Source organism: Heliangelus exortis, chromosome 5 (genome assembly GCF_036169615.1).
Source record: "Heliangelus exortis chromosome 5, bHelExo1.hap1, whole genome shotgun sequence".
NCBI lineage: Eukaryota > Metazoa > Chordata > Aves > Apodiformes > Trochilidae > Heliangelus > Heliangelus exortis.
Genome location: NC_092426.1, coordinates 26,459,086 through 26,475,164, shown reverse-complemented (window position 1 = coordinate 26,475,164; position 16,079 = coordinate 26,459,086). Strand labels below are relative to the sequence as shown.

At 37.0% G+C, this 16,079-nt stretch overlaps 1 protein-coding gene across 3 annotated transcripts in view; it reads left to right on the top strand.

The window, feature by feature from the left end:
• Nucleotides 1–16,079, top strand: part of AKAP6 (A-kinase anchoring protein 6) — a 274,685-nt gene that overhangs the window by 43,787 nt on the left and 214,819 nt on the right. For 2 of the 3 annotated variants that reach the window (XM_071746157.1, XM_071746156.1), the window contains exons 1-2: nucleotides 5,410–5,816; nucleotides 8,033–8,390. In XM_071746157.1, coding sequence (XP_071602258.1) covers nucleotides 8,067–8,390 — 324 coding nt within the window. In that variant the 5' untranslated portion in view covers nucleotides 5,410–5,816; nucleotides 8,033–8,066. Of the gene's footprint in view, nucleotides 1–5,409; nucleotides 5,817–8,032; nucleotides 8,391–16,079 lie in introns of those variants that run through there. The other variant, XM_071746158.1, reaches the window with a different exon arrangement.

Genomic DNA, 16,079 nt, shown 5'->3' with positions numbered 1-16,079 from the left:
GGGCATAATACTGTACAATTTCCACAGTTTATGAAATCCCTGGGCTTAATAGAGATGCAAATTCTTGACGTGATGAATCCACTGAATTTATTCCTGAAGCTTTTATTCATAAAGATTATCATACTTGTGGCTTTACATATATACTGAAATTAATTTAGATCAGGGATATGGAGTTTATTGAACCAGCTGAATACACTGACTAAACTGAGGTCTTGAGAGAGGCGAGTTCAGGACTGCTTATTTTTTGTAGCTTTCAGTTATGCATTTTTTAAAAGGAAGCCGTTTGCAGGTTAAGGTCTTTTGTTGTGTTGTTACTGAAAGAAATACTTAAAAGGAATCCTGCTTGGACATTTCAGGTCCTCCTCTGGAGAACTGTGGGTAAAAACCATAGCAAGTAGAATGGCTGCAGCACCCTCTAAGTAAATAAGGTAGCTGAGCATATGACTAAGACCCTGACAGGAAATGTGGTCTACCATTTTAAAGACCTTTGGACACAGAGCACATAGAAAATAAAATTATTGCTTCCATTGACAAGAGGTTGGGGTGCTGTTGAAGAATGAAAAGACCTAGGTTGTGAAACATTTGAAGCTTCTGGATAGTATGGTCTTAAATCAGTATTTTATGAGCCCCATCCTGTCCTCCTAAGTCAGCTTTTTCCAAGGCTGTGAGTCTCCGGCTGCTCAGTCTTCATTTGGACAGAGGTGATTACATATTCCCATTTGTCCTTCAAATTGCATTTTTGAATCCTTCTCCAGCTCCACTGTATTCCCTTTGGGATGAGGGAGCCAGAATTGCATGTTACGTTCTGCATGAGTGCTATGGATTTTATATAGTGAAGTAATGATTTTTTCCCTGCTTTATTTCCTGTTTCTTTGCTGAATGGTTCTGAAGTTTGATTTTCTTTTTGACTGCTGTTGAGTATTGAGCTAGTTTCTTATGGACCTTTGATTGTTTACCTTCCAAGACATTGCTTTTGCATAGTAACAAGCCCATTCTACACATGCAATTATACTGGATTTTTGCTCATAAATATAAGGGGGTTTTTTGGGTTTTTTGCTTGTTTGTTTGTTTTTTTCTGCCCTCTGACTCCTTACTCTGAGTCTAGATTTGTCCCTAGTATTTCAATATCATCTGCAGACTTTATCACTTGATTATTCACCCCCTTTTCAGGTCATTTTTCAGTTTATTGAGGAGCACAATGCCTGTGATACTCTGGTTTTGATTTCCATTTGTCTCCATTCATTCCCCATTCTGCTGTCCATTTACTGCCACTGTTTCCAGCCTTTTACTCCACAATTTGTTGAGACCTTTCTCTTTATCCTGTGGCTATTTAGATTCCTTTAGCTTTTGGCACTGGGTCTTGTAAAAAGCATTTTCTGATCTGTTTGGAGACATTTCCTCTAAAAAATGGTACTTTTTTCAGATATCACCTCATTCTGCTACAGTTTCTACTAATTTTCTTAGTATAAACACCAGGTGAAAATGTCCCCCGGAACCTTTATTTAAAAACTTGTATCTTAAGAACCAAATAAATTTCAAATGAAATGTCATGCAGACCTCAATCAGCAATTTGCCTGTTTCATCCTTGGCTTTTCACTGATTGTCTGTGTATGAAATGCCAGACCTTGTGGCCCAGCCACTCACTTCATAGTCTCTCCTACTGTGCCAACCATTTCAGACAGATCCTTTGCTAAATCCTCCAGCAAAATTTCTTACCCTAATTTTCCAGAGTAATTGTCAGTAATTTTTGGTTTCTAGCTAAGCAGTTGCCATGTAAGTTGTATGTTTTCATTCACCTTTTATTAGAAAGAGGAACAGCAGATACCAGAGAGCATGCTGTGTCTTGCGTTCTGATTTATAGACAATCATAGACTCAAACATCCATTGTTGGTCTGGTTTGCTACCATTAAGGCCTTGGGGGTAGACTTTCTAATGGGCTTTAAATCAGTCACATTAAAAATTCTAATCACGATTCACATTAATGTTCAGGCTTAATATTGGCATTACTATGCAAGACTCTTTGGTCTGTATCCTGCAGGAGTTAAGGCATCATTGTATTCCCTACCAGATATACCTTCTAGGAGTCTGCACACATAAAACAGGAGGCCCAGCAGTGCTAATTGAAATTTGTTTCCCTTCCTGTCCAATTGTTCACATTTTTAGGTGTAATAGTAGAATAACTGTAAAGGAGGTATTTTTTGAAATGTGTCCACAGGGAATCATATGAAGAGAAAAAAATAAATTGGCTTTCTTAGTTCCCTACAAGATTTTCAAATTGTTTTATGTCTTGATTTAGTGGTCAGGGCAAACCAAAACCCAGAAAGCAGAATTGGTCTCCATTAGTCATCTCCCCCCTTCCCAGGAGTAGATGAAAAGGGGAATAAGGAAGACAGTTAAAGGTTGGAACTTAAAACTAGAACAGGGAAGGGATCATAATGTGGGATAATAATGAAAAATACACAAATATCTACAAACCCCAATTTCTATGGTTGCTGATATACGTGTCTCAAAGTCCCCTGGGTAAGGAGTCCAGAGTTCTCCCCGGCACCCAATGCAGTCAGATCCTGCAGAGCATGTGTCAAGCTGAAATCTAACTCTCATATTGCTCTATATGTAGTTACTGACATGACTGATTTTTTTGTGTAGTGATACAATTTTTCTATTCAGTAGACACAGTACACTACATTTTCAATGGAAGATGTAAAGAGCCTTATAACTTGGCAGAGAATTCCTTAGACTATTGAAATGGAAAAGAAATGGAAACGTAACTTGGCTGGGAAAGATACTAGTTTTGACTGTATCTATTTAAGGAAATTCAACATCAATGAGCTCATTAAATGTGGTGTTAAAATTTACATCATTAGATTTCAAAGTCAGCAAGCAAACAGTTATTCAATGATGGGAGTTTCTCATGGAGTTTCTTCAGGTTTTTCAGCACCGTTTTGGAGAATGAAATGAGTTGTTTACTTGACAGACAGGTGGCTGTACAGTGCATATGGCTGATTTTAACTACATGTGACAGTAAGAAAAATTAGAGCTCATTAACATTCACTCGACCTCGTGTCTGCACCACTGATCAATGCTGGGACCACTGTATGGCTTAAAATCCTTAATGAATCTTTATTTGACAGGAGCCAACTGCCGTTGGAAGAAATGTGGATGATCTGATAGCTGGCAGAGTAAATTTGTCCTGTACTTTTTAAACAAAGGAAATGTGAATAACCGGGAAGCTGAGTGAGTGAGAGAAGTCTTTCAAAGCCTGTGGTGATGGATGAACTGTATTGTGGTTGACACACAGAGGCTCTGTTTTGCATAAAAGCGTTTGCATCTGATTGAGTGGAAAACCAGGGGAAAGCGAGATTGCCAATGTGATTAGTGGAAGGTAATCAACCATCTGCTAGGCACAATGCCCTCACTGAAGATCAAGATAGAAAGCATATGTGTGCATGTTGCTTACATGGGATCTCTCACCTTTTGTACAAGTAGCCATGAAAATAGAGAACTATATGAAGAGCTAACACAAGGCAAAATATACTCTTAATCTGTTTTTTCCTCCCGCCAGAAAGAGTACAAGCTTGTAACTATATTGTATATTTCATAAATATGTCCTTTTAATGAAGAGTACCCTTAGAACTGATTGAAACAAATAATTTGTGTTGCTTTTTAAAAATAATGTAATCATAACTCTCTTACTGATTCTGATGATGAAAGTAAGACTATATCCTGAGAACATTGAGAGATAAACTTTTGCTTGACCAGCACATTTTAAAATGTATTTTCATCTGTTTAGCTACAAATATTAAATCATCCAGTTTATACAGCTGTCCCAGGTAGAGAAAGGACTTGGGTGAGAAGAATGCTAGACTCTTATGTGGCATTGCTTGCCCACTGAAAATTCATCGTTGCTACCGTGAGTTTGTGATTTATAAAACAGGACTGAGCTTAGCTTTTCATGTTTATGAAGAACTTTAATGGTGATAGTCATCCTGATTAGAAGGAAATCAATCAGTTCTTTGTGTCAAAAATAATTTTTGCATAGTAGCATATTAAGAGCAACTCTAAAAATTGCTTTTCATTTTAATGTTTTCTAACACTTATTACAGTTGTTTTCAGTTTACTCTCTATACCTCACAATCTGGAAAATCAAAATACTTCAGAAGTAGAATGTAGTAAGGCTAGCATTTAAATTTAGTTACTTAAAATATCAGACACCAAATTATGTGATAAACAAAGTATTGTTTAATTTTGAGTTGGTTTGGGTTTTGGGGGGCTTTGTTTTTCATTTGTGGTTTTTTGTTTGTTTTAGTGAATGTTTCATTCCAGTAGATGAAAGCTTGGTTAATTGAATACTTTTCTTAAATACACTTTTTCAAATTTCAAAGTAAAATTGGTTTTGCTGAAATTTATGGCATGTCACTGCTGGCATGTTATGCAAATGCTGGAAATGTAGGACTTCCAAACCCCATCTTGGTGTTTGCAGCTTCCATGTTTCAGGAAAGGGCACAGCTCAAGGACAACAGATGCAGGTGTCTATATGAGAATGAGGAGGAGAAAAGCTAATTTAGTAATTTTCAGTAGCTGGTCTCTTACCTTTATGTATGCTGTCCTCTGCAAGGCTGATGACTTAGTTAGAAATACAGAATCACAGAATGGTTTGGGTTGGAAAGGACCCTAAAGGTCATCTAATTCAATTCCCTTGCCATGGGCAGGGACACCTCCCACTAGAACAGGTTGCCCACAGCCCCATCCAACCTGGCCTTGAACACTTCCAGGGATGGGGCAGCCACAGCTGCCCTGGGCAGCCTGTTCTGGTGTCTCACCACCTTCACCATCAAGAATTTCTTCCTAATGTCTAACCTAAATATACCCTCTTGCAGTTTTCAACCATCACCCCTTGTCTTATTGCTGATACAAAGATTCCACCATACCATCACCCCCCTCCCAGCTTTCCTGTAGCCCCCTTCACATACAGGAAGGCTGCTCCTAAGGTCTCCCCAGAGCTTGTCTGTCTTGTGCTGGGGACGCCAGAGCTGAACACAAAATGGGATTAAAACTTGCATGTGGTCAGTTATCCAAAAAGTAGAACATCAAAAGTATATTGATTGATAAATTGCCTAAAGTAGATGTGTCTGTGAGATTTGCTATCTTTGCTGCTGGGTCTTGTGTGATGTTTAGTATTTCAATAGTAGAACTTTGTACAGGCAGCTCTGTGCCTGGGATTTTCCGAGTCTCCCCTCACACTGAATGCGTGAGGGTTACTGCAGGCGCTGCCCCGCCAGCGCGTTCCGGCGCTCAGTGCAGGCGTGACCGGGGAAGCAGCAGCGGGAGGGACCGTGGGGTGGAGCTTACGGGTTCTCCAGTGATTTTAGGAGTACTCGTGTGAGTGCGTCACTTCAGTGCTGGCTTTGCCAGAGAGAGGAGGAGAGTCTTTCAGTTTTGTTTTCTCGCGGTGTAATTTTATGCTGATGACTTTTTATTCTGCCAAGAAATAGTTTAATGAATCTGTGTCCTAGTGTTAGCACTCAGTTGTGTCTGGCTGCAACATCTTCTCAAGCATTGTGGGCTTTTAAAGTTTTCCCAGACCTTGCTAATTAGTACCCACGGTATGATTTGTTAGCTTTGTGGGATTTTTTTTTTTCTTTCTTAATGTAAAAATTACATATTTTAAATTTTCTCCACATAGTCTTACTTGAAGTGTTGCAGCTTGCTGTGATCTGGGAGAAAGAAAAGGATTCAAAGGACTTTTAAGAGCATCTAGGATTCAGGAGACATTAGCAGCAATGCTGTAGAGGCAAGCACACCGTCACTAAAACCAGGTCAGCAGCTCCTAATGGTTGCTAATTGCAAGCTGAGTGATGAAACTTAGAGCTACGCTCTGCATGCACCATGGGCCAGCTTTTGTTTGCTTCTGCAGGAGCATGTGGTAATTTTGCTAATTGCTTTGAAGTCCTAAATAGAGCTGAGTCATGCTGAAAAACTCTGTACAGAGTGCCAGGGTTTGGTTTCTTTTTGTGGGTTGTTTTTGTTTGTTTTGTTTTGTTTTGATGACAAAAACTAAGCAAGTGTCTACTTCCTGTGTGTCTGTATGGTTAAGTGATTCAGGACCAACTGTTTTGCTGACAGGCATGTTTAATTTGTTAAAAATAAACTGCAGAAATAAGGTCCTTACCTCGTTCACAGTATTTCATTTCCAGGAAGAAATAATTTAAAGAATAAGCTTAAAGTAATAAAATAGTTTTGGCTTTAGAACACTTGATTGATATGATTGAAAACTGGGGCTATGAGCAGTGCCCAAGACAAAAATGTTTTCAAATTGAGTGATTTGTCTAAAAATATATTCTGAGTTGGAAACTGTAGAGCAGGCTTAGAGAGTGATTGGAGTCTTTCATTCCTTTTCCTTGCTTAGACTGATAGCAAATTTTGTTCTGAAGTTCCAAATTAATATTTAGCAGCTTAGTATTTGTTCTAAATATTGTTCTGTGAGGATGATAGACATGCAAAGGATAATTTCCTAAGTGGCAGGATAAGAAATAACATGAAATTAACATTAAATGTAATTTCTTTGTCCTTCCCGGATATAAGACTGGCGTTTAGATACTTTGTTGGTACTTTGACTGCCTGTAGGAGCAGTCGCTGAATGCTGAGAGTCCACTTGAAATGTTAAGGAACACAGTTTAGTAGTTGCATCGTAATTTCTCTAATAGTGAAAGGCACTGGCTTCTTTCTTTGCTGTACTCTTACTGATATTATGCTGAAAGCTAAAATGCAGCCTTTGTAGAAAAAAACAACTAAAAAACAAAAAACTGTAGTAACTTCGAATTTTGCTCAAATTAATATCTGCAAAACTGAGTTATTTTGCAGTCTTAGCACTATGGGAAAGAAATACAGACAAGAATTATTAAAATTTAGTTGAAGCATTTCTAATATCTACTCGTTAAACCACGTAAAAACAACTTTAGAAGGACCCAGTTTTCCTAATTCTCTTGATGCAGACTCACTGAGTATCACAATTGTAAAGTGCTGAAAACACAAGGAAATTTTAGTGAAGTTTTATGTCAAAGGCAGGCTTGTGTCAAATCCGAGCCTCTCAAAAATTAGGTTAAAAGTACAACTCTTACTGAATGGCAGTTTACATAATGCTTGAGGTGCTTAGCTCCAAGCCAGGTGCATGATGTTAAGGGCAGTGCTTTTGTCCTTGGGTATAGAATCTAGAGGTGTGTTCTGTATTACATACAACTAAAGTTTACAGAGAAAGGAGCAGATAGGAAAATGTTCACTTTTTCCAGTGAATGTTTAAGTGTAAATTGATGATGCAGCTCTTGGACTGTCAAAGAACCACTCCTGTAAAATGACACTTTAATTTTAGGCCCATATTTTGATGCTTGGGGTTCTTACCTGTAAGTTTTTGTAGAGTTGTTTCTCATTGTAACAGTTCTTACTTTAAGAAAACAACAAGAATTTAAATTGTGAAAGTTAAAATGTGACTGCTGTAGGTCCACCAGTTGTCCTCAGGTTTCTTCAAATTTTTTGCTGCATGTGATCAGTAGTTGAATGGACAGTTGGGAAACTTGAATAAAACCTGAGATATTTTGTGTTAGGAATACACTGTAGTGTGTGCTAGTTTACAAATACCAGTCCTACCTTACTTGGAGTTCAGTAAAGTTCTGCTAGTTTTGCCAGTGCTCAGTTTGCTTATGTTGCAGCTGTAGAAAAGCAGACTATACTTTTCATCAATGAAAACTGTTTCCAAGGTGATTGCCTACAATGAGTGAAAAGTGTTTTATTCTCAAACAAAGGATGTTAGTTCAGATCAACAAAGTTAGTTAAAAAAACAAACAAACCCCAAACAACTTATTTTTGAATGTCTAGTGTAGATTGTAAGTTGAAGAATTTATTTAGGAGTATAAAGGAGATTTAAAGGAGTATATTTAGGAGATATCTCTCCAACATTGCCATTTATTCCTTGTCTTGTGAACGTTGTGGCTACAAAATTTTCTCTCATAACAGCAATATCTTCTTTTCATTTTTGCAGCTATTTTGGAAAGAGCTTCGTTTTAGGCTTTCCCATGTTAGCCATGGATGTAGCACTTTCTCCCATGAGAACACAAGAACTGGATCAAATGCCATCCGATGCATCTCCCATGCTTATAAACATGACTCCTACAGTGGAACGAGATGGGGAAGAGGATGTCATGAAAGAGGTTGATTCTGGCCAGCAATATGAAAAGCCCCCTCCTCTCCATACTGGGGCTGATTGGAAGATTGTTCTCCACTTGCCAGAAATTGAGACCTGGCTTCGGATGACCTCTGAAAGAGTCAGGGATCTGACCTACTCCGTCCAGCAAGATTCAGATAGCAAGCATGTGGATGTGCATCTAGTACAGCTGAAGGTAGGATGAATTTTATATTGCAGACTTTTCAGTAAAGGTGCTTCTCTAGATTCTATTACTGGCACAGTAAACAAAAGGACTGCTGTAGCATGTCTGACAGCCTGTGTTAAAAAGTGTATAAATCTTTTTCAAGAAGATAGTAGAAAATGTATAATTCTCAGATTTTTTTGCAACATTATTTGCTTATCACTTAATCCAGCAGACATAATCATCTTAAGGAACATGTTCACACCCCAAAAGCAGCTAATACAACACTGCCACTAAATGAGTGGACATCTCAGAAATGCCCAGAAATTTTCCCACTGATTTTAATGGGTGTCTGTACCTACAACTTCCAAATTTGTGTCCTGATGATCGTGGCAGCTCATTTGAAAACTAAGCAAGTCTCAGAGGCAGTAGGATAGAAAGGAGGTCCAATATCTGGTCTTTCAGTCTCACAAAGATTATGTGAAGATTGAACTCAGTTGAGACTACATCCAAAATGGTAAATGTGTCAGATTTTTTTTTTTCAAATCTGAGTCTTGGTAAAATCTGTGAAGTGGTAAGATTTGAATGATCACAGCCAGTAAATCAGTCATTTTAATTTTTCTTTCCCAGCAAGAAAATTCTTTAGTAATACAGGATTTTGTCCCCCCAAAATCTGAGTTTTTTGTAAATTAAGAAGCATTTCCTTCCCCCAGTCCAACAACTAAACACAAATATCTTTAAACAGTTATCTCTGTCTTGGTCCCCTAGTTAAATCTGTGTTGAACCTTTGAAGGTGTTAAGACAATTAAAGGTGAAATTCAAATAGTGTCCGGGAACATATGTGGGTTTATTTGTGTGGCCTGGTTTGCTGCAGCAGATGAAGCATGCTTTTGAAGGCAGCAAACAATTTCCAAAAATAGCAGGGACATGTTATGTTATCTCTTCAGACTGAGCTGTCTTCAGAGTTTCATTCTGAGGCCTGTTTATGCGAACAGAGTCTTCCTTCGTACTAGGGAGATGGTATTTTATTTGTGTTTATTTTAAGACTGGAGCTGTAGGCTGTCCTGAAATACAGTTCTGTGTACTAGTGCTAGCCATAAAGTAATCCTACTGTAATCAGTACTAATCAAATAGTGAGCTGATACTGAGTTTTTTATGGTCCTGACAGATTTCTGAATAATTTGGGGTAGGTATTACCAGCTTTTGATGAGGGAAAGGACTATGATCACAGACTGCAGTGGATTTTTAGGAAATACACCTCAAATCTGTTTCTGCAGGCAGATATAACAAATCTTGCTGGACTCAGTGCCAGTTCTGAGCTAGAATTGCTTGTGGCCATTTTAGAGCAATGCTGAGAGCTGAATGCAGAAGTAAAATTGCTGTGGAGCTTTGGGCTGGCTCAGAGAACAAAGAGAACTGATTTGTGCCAGCTTAAAAAATATAAATATTCTGCTGTATAGTATGCTGTAGCACCTAGGGATTGTTTGGGACTAGGAAGGAATCTGGTTAATCCAATCATAAAAAATAACAAAAGAAGAATAACGTGAAGGAATCTTGAGTTATCTGGCTTGTCTGGGTGGGGAGTGTTATCAAGGCTCTCAAATATTCTATGTACAGTCCCTGGACACAGAGGAAAGTGCTCATTTCTTTGTGTTTATACACGGAATCATAGAATTGTAAAATGGTTTGGGTTGGAAGGGACCTTAAAGATCAACCAATCCATCTGGCATGGGCAGGAACCCCTCCCACCAGACCAGGTTGCTCAAAGCCCCGTCCAACCTGGCCTTGAACATTTCCAGAGAGGGGGTACCCACGGCTTCCCTGTGCAACCTGTTCCAGTGTCTCACACAATCACAGTAAATAATTTCTTCCTTATATCTAGTTTAAATGTATCCTCTTCAGTTAGATACATGTGTGTATCAGTTTTCCTGCATGAAAATTAGTTGTAGATAAAAAGATTTAAAAATATTTGATATCTGTTTAAATTTTTGATGAAGTAATAAAAATAAAAAGCTTTCAAAAAGATATGAAGTATTAGGTAAAAGTACTAGGTAAAAGGTATGAAGTACTAGGAAAAAATGCAGCAATGTCTTAACAAACTGACTAGGAATACACAACTTCTGTAACCTGCTTACCTTTAAACTTAAATACAGACAAAAGCAGGTAAGACTGTGAAAGCAAGTGTTGTGGAAATGCCTTTATTCATACTTGACCTATATTTTAAATTGTTTATCCTTGTATTCCCTTGCATTATATAACTAAATTAAAATGAGCTAGGCAAACCTCCTGCAAACATAAAATCATAGAGACCCACTCTTTTATTTCTTCTGTGATCTGATAACTCTCCTTGAGGAACTCCTTCCAAATGATCTGGGTCTGTCTGGAATTGCTGTTCCCAGGCTGAACAGAGGGCTCAGTGTGAAGCTTCACCATGGTTAAATAGACTGGAACAAGTATTTCACATGTCTTTCAAACAAAACATACCAATTTAGTGTTTTGGTTTTTTTCTCAGTAGCAGGAGATGGTTGATTCCTTTTCAGCCTGTGATTCACTGTAACTCTCAAACTTTGCTGCACTGTGGGTTTTTTCATCCCTCTCTTATCCATTTTATCTGTGAAGTTTTACATGTAGGATTTTGCCTTTTTCCACTGTTGAACTTTTTTTTCCCTCGTATTTGTCATGTGTGTCCGTGACTTTTTGAATTCCAACTGTGTCTGCTGGTTTGTTTGAAGTATCTCCCCCAAGTACTCATTAATGTCATCAGCAAATTTAAGAAGCCTGCTCTCAGCTCCTTTGTCCAAATCATCATGACAAAAATGAAGGATATTGGCTCAAGATAAAAGTCGTGCAAATATATACTAAGTAAAATAATAGTTTGTGAATATAATTTTTAAACTGCAAGCATAGTAGTAAAGCAAATAATTTTTTATTTTCTCATAGGTTGTTTTCCTCAGCCAGTAGAAGTTCAATTCCATTTCCAGGCAGCTTTCTCTTTGTTTTGGATACTTAAAGTTGATTTCCTTCATCTGGCTGGCAGTTGATTCATAGTAATAGGGCTGGTATGAGGATCTTGTTCATACCAGACTTTTTATGTTACTCCTTGGAAACATTGCACAGCAAACAGATCACCTCTTCTCTTGTGAATCTTTGTTCTGTATCCCTGTTGCAGAGCTCTCTGCTTCTGCTTTTTCTGTAATCAAGAGCATTAGTTGTTTTTTGTGGCTTGTTCCCAGAGGATTTTAGTGTTTGATGACAGTTTCTTTTCATGCTACATGACTTAGGGCTTTACTAGCCACCAGTGATCCTTTGAAAATACTTGTTTCTCTCATTTTTGCAATGCCCTTTCTCAGAACTAGCCATGCAGTCTGAGTGGGAGGCTTGTCTTATGCCACCCCTTGGGAAATTTCCTGGAAAGCTCAGCTTCACATGAGTGCTTCAGTAAGTTAGATGCATGAATCATAACTCTCCAGGGTACAGAATGCCTGATATTGGCCATTTATCTGGCCATCATTCTTAACTCAGGCTGTGCTAAGATAAATTTATATCTCTTGAACACATTTAATGTAGCTGCTATCAATTGCAAATATTTGTGAAAGAGATGAAAAAAAATGCGTTTACTCCAAGCTTAGCTAAAAGTGCTCTCTCTGTATTGTGTTAACCTGATGAGATGCTTTCATGATCCATTTACCTGTTTTATTCAGAGAAAAATATGCTTGCTTTTACAAAAAAAATCTCTGGAATCCTCCTGAGGTCCAGCCTGGAATCCACTCCTATTCTTCTGCTGTACTTTATATCCTTTAACCCTCTTAGAAAAGGGTCTCATGTTTCACCTAATTGATTCCTGCTTTCTATGTTTTTTAAAAAAATATAAATTTGGATTATTTAATACAATCTTCTGCATTTGAGGTGTCTCAACTTCTAACTTATTGTGGAATAAAGCACAGCACCAGTACTTTGTGGCTTAAATATTTGAACCCTGTGTTATAAATTGCAATATAAAAAAAACCTGTTCTGCTTTTGACGGTGTCTTTAGGACTTTGCAGAACACTGATCTTTTATCTCTTGCCAAGTAGAGAGATTTCAGTCATCTTTTTTCCAGGATACCTCGTTCAGCCTCGAACATCATTTGACTGGATAGTTTCCTCTTGACTAATATAATAATTAAATGAACTTTGGATAGAAGTCAAACATGATGAAATTATTATCCTTTTGCTATCTCTTCCTCCACTTTTTTGGAAGTTAAAGAATTTTTAGTTGCTTTTCTTCTTGTACTTAAATCCTGGATAAAAGAAGAGTGCAAGGAATTATCAAAGCAAGATATTAAAAGGCATTAGTTTCTGGAATACCTCTAGTTAGATAAAGATTGTTAATTTTTCGTTCAATTACAAGCATTTTGAAAAAAAAAGTAAAACCAGGATACTGTAGGTGTCTTTCTCTTGTCACTTCCTCTTGAATTCTGTAGCTTTTTATTGAATAAATAATATTAAATATTGCTGATTTTATTGAGCAGAGACTGAAGACTGGACCAAATTACTTTTCTGAATACTTTTCAGCTGTTTTTTTCCTATATCATTTCCTTTCAAGAGGAATCAATATTTCTTTTCAGATGCTAAAATTAGCATCTGAATATGTCTGAGTCTGAAAGGTAGCTTCAGTAAGTTCAATATCTTGTAATTTGGACATCAGAACTGTCTTTATTATAAACTTTAAAAGGACTTATTCAATTCTAGCATCACTGCTGAAGTACCTCATCTACCTCATGCCTTTCTATAACATTAGAAACAGGGTTATTCTGTCTTCTCAGCTTTAATTTGGTGAATCTCAATGACTCTATTATTCTGAGGCCTGTGACAACACTCCTTGCTTCTGCAGCTGTACAGCTTTTCAGCTGTGCTATCTAAACCACCTCTAAATGTACAGTTTTAAGTTTTCCAGGAGTCCAAATCTCTAGACTGGACAGACAGCTGTGTATTATAACAGTCCTTGGAAAAGAATTAACCCTCGTCATGTTACCATAACATAATTGATATTTTACAACTGATCACAAAATGCTAGTGACAGTCTTTATAGAAAGATTTAGAGATGCAGCTTCTAATGGAAATACTGCATGGACTACCTAGCCCAGACAGAAGTTTGCCACAAGAGATAACTGTTTGGCAGTGGTTTAATTGCTGGCCCAGTGGCAGTTATGTGAAGGGTTGCTAAGAAAATTTATGAGAGTTGTTATACAAAAGGAGGTAAAGGGAAATAATGACTCTTAAATTCACAGAGGTATTTCTGAGAAGACTTCTGGGTGTGTTTAGAAGTTATGCTTCAATAAACAAAGTTCTCTGACAAACAGATTTATATCTTCCATATGTGGGTGTTAGCATAAGTGTCTATAAAAGTAGACATATGACTATAAACTATGACCTGTAGCTCAATGAAGACAACTTAAAGACAATCTGCTGTACCTACATCTGAGCAGCAACAAGTTGTTGCACGTAAATTTGTGGAAGTGTTGTGATTTGCAGAGCATCTCAGATCTGCCAAATAGGTGGAGAGTCAGTAATGAAATTATTTGGTTTTGTCACTATTAGCAGTCCTGTACTAAGAAGTTAGTTTAAGATGCATATGAAATAAAAGTAATTTTAAAAGAATTGAAATGCCATCCAACTAACAAAAAGTAATATTTAAAGGTTATCTGTGCAATAAGATACCTCTACTCTGAAATATGGCTTTCAGTTTTTGAGAACTATTTTTGATTGTCTATAACTAGAGGACAAAATGTGCACCACAACTCCTAAAATGAAGGTGGAATATAACCACAGGGAAAGTACAACTTCTTTCATACTGAAGTAGTTAGCACGTCCTAAATGTACAGGACTGTACATCTCAAAGGGACTCTTTTAAACTAATAACACTTGATAAATTCCGGCCTCCTTAACCTTGTTAAAGCTGTAAAAATTCTCTGAGAAAATTAATTTGAAAATGTTAAAAGTTAGTTTTTGAAAGAATTAGCATGTTTCACTTGAGTGTTGCGGGTCAGAGGGGGAGGAATAGTCTCTGTGCAATCAAGAAGTGCGAGTAATACCAAATTTACTGGGTAATTTCTTAAAAAGCATTTTCTTGAATTAGTTGAGATTTTGGTGTCCACTGCAGATTTAACACAAACATTATTCAGATCTTCAAGCTCTTCACTAACTTCAAATATATATAAAAAGAAAATGGTAGCTGCTGCCATATTGCACTCACCATTCGGAGTATCTAGATTTCTTAACTGCAAATTTGGTAAAAAAGCTTTAGGTCTTGGTTCTGTGTAGTATATGAGATATTTCTGTGTTAGATTAATTATTTCAAGGAAAATATCATTGAAAGCTAAAATCACTTTACTCTTACCCTTTCTTTACTTTTTTTTTATTCCAAATCTAATTCAAAATCTCATCTGATGACAGGACATATGTTTGTGAAGCACTTAAACACAAAACACATAGTCATTTCTCTGTAAACATATCATGTATTGCAGTGGGTTTTATGTGTAGTGACTCCAAAGATTTGACAGTCTTTGTAGATTACAATCTAAGTAACTGCAGATGTTTGGGTTTTGGGTTTTTTTTTTAGCCAGAGGGGTTAATACATACACAACATAGGTAGAAGTATGCTACTTGACTAGCTGCAAATCAAAACCAAGTTTGCTTATGGAACTATGGTGAAATACTAGATAAGAAATATGTTTATCTATATGGAACATAGCCAGTGGGATGCATTTATATAAAAACATAAAATATGTTTCTATTGCACAGGTAGTGGTGCAATTCTGGGTTTTTTGGAGGGGAAGAGCTAGGATTAAAAGCACATTCTAGGTAAGCCCCTAGTCAAATGCTAAATTTATTGCTTTCTGTGTACTCATCCCAACAACTTCATTGGAGCAACTTTATATGCCTTAATTCACTTAGCATTTAACCAATAGGTAATATGATTTATTAGAATAAAATCAGATTTTATTTCAATACTTTTTTGTAGGGTATATTATATTTCTTGCATTCAAGATATTTTTCAGACCAAATACAGTATGCACTCCAAAAATGTTAAGCACTCATAAGTAACTCTACAGGAGCACATGATGCATAATAGTATATATATCTCTATAATACTATGATGGTAGCTTAATATGTTTACATACTGGCAGATCATATCTGCCAGATGTTTTATGCTTTGTAAACAAAATATTTCATACACAGCTTAAAGGAAGTGATTGGTTGATTAAGAAGCTGTATTCTTATTTAATTTGCCTCTGAACAACTCGGTAGAATCACAGCATTCAGTAGGGCTGCTGAGTGTAAATGCTGGTAAATACAGATCATCTCTTCTGAAACTGGGCTTTGCACAGGCTGCCCTTTTCTTACAGTGGCTTGAACATCAATCAGGTGGGTTTATTAGCATTTCTTATTCTCTGAGTAGTTTAGTGTGCCTATATGGTTTTAAATTTTTTTTTAGATTTTCTTCTGTGCCCTGAGGTTATATCTCTGTTTTGGAAAAAAAAAAAAAATCAGAATGGAAAACATGGGGTACCAGAATTACATTTCTCAAAATCTAATTGGTAAGACAATCACACTGTTTAGCAGCTTGTCCTGCATCTCTGCAGCCTTGTTCATAGTGATGTGTTTCATGAAAAGTCATGACTTGTTTCTCACACCTTAACACGCTTTAGTGCAATACCACCACATCTATACAATGGATCTT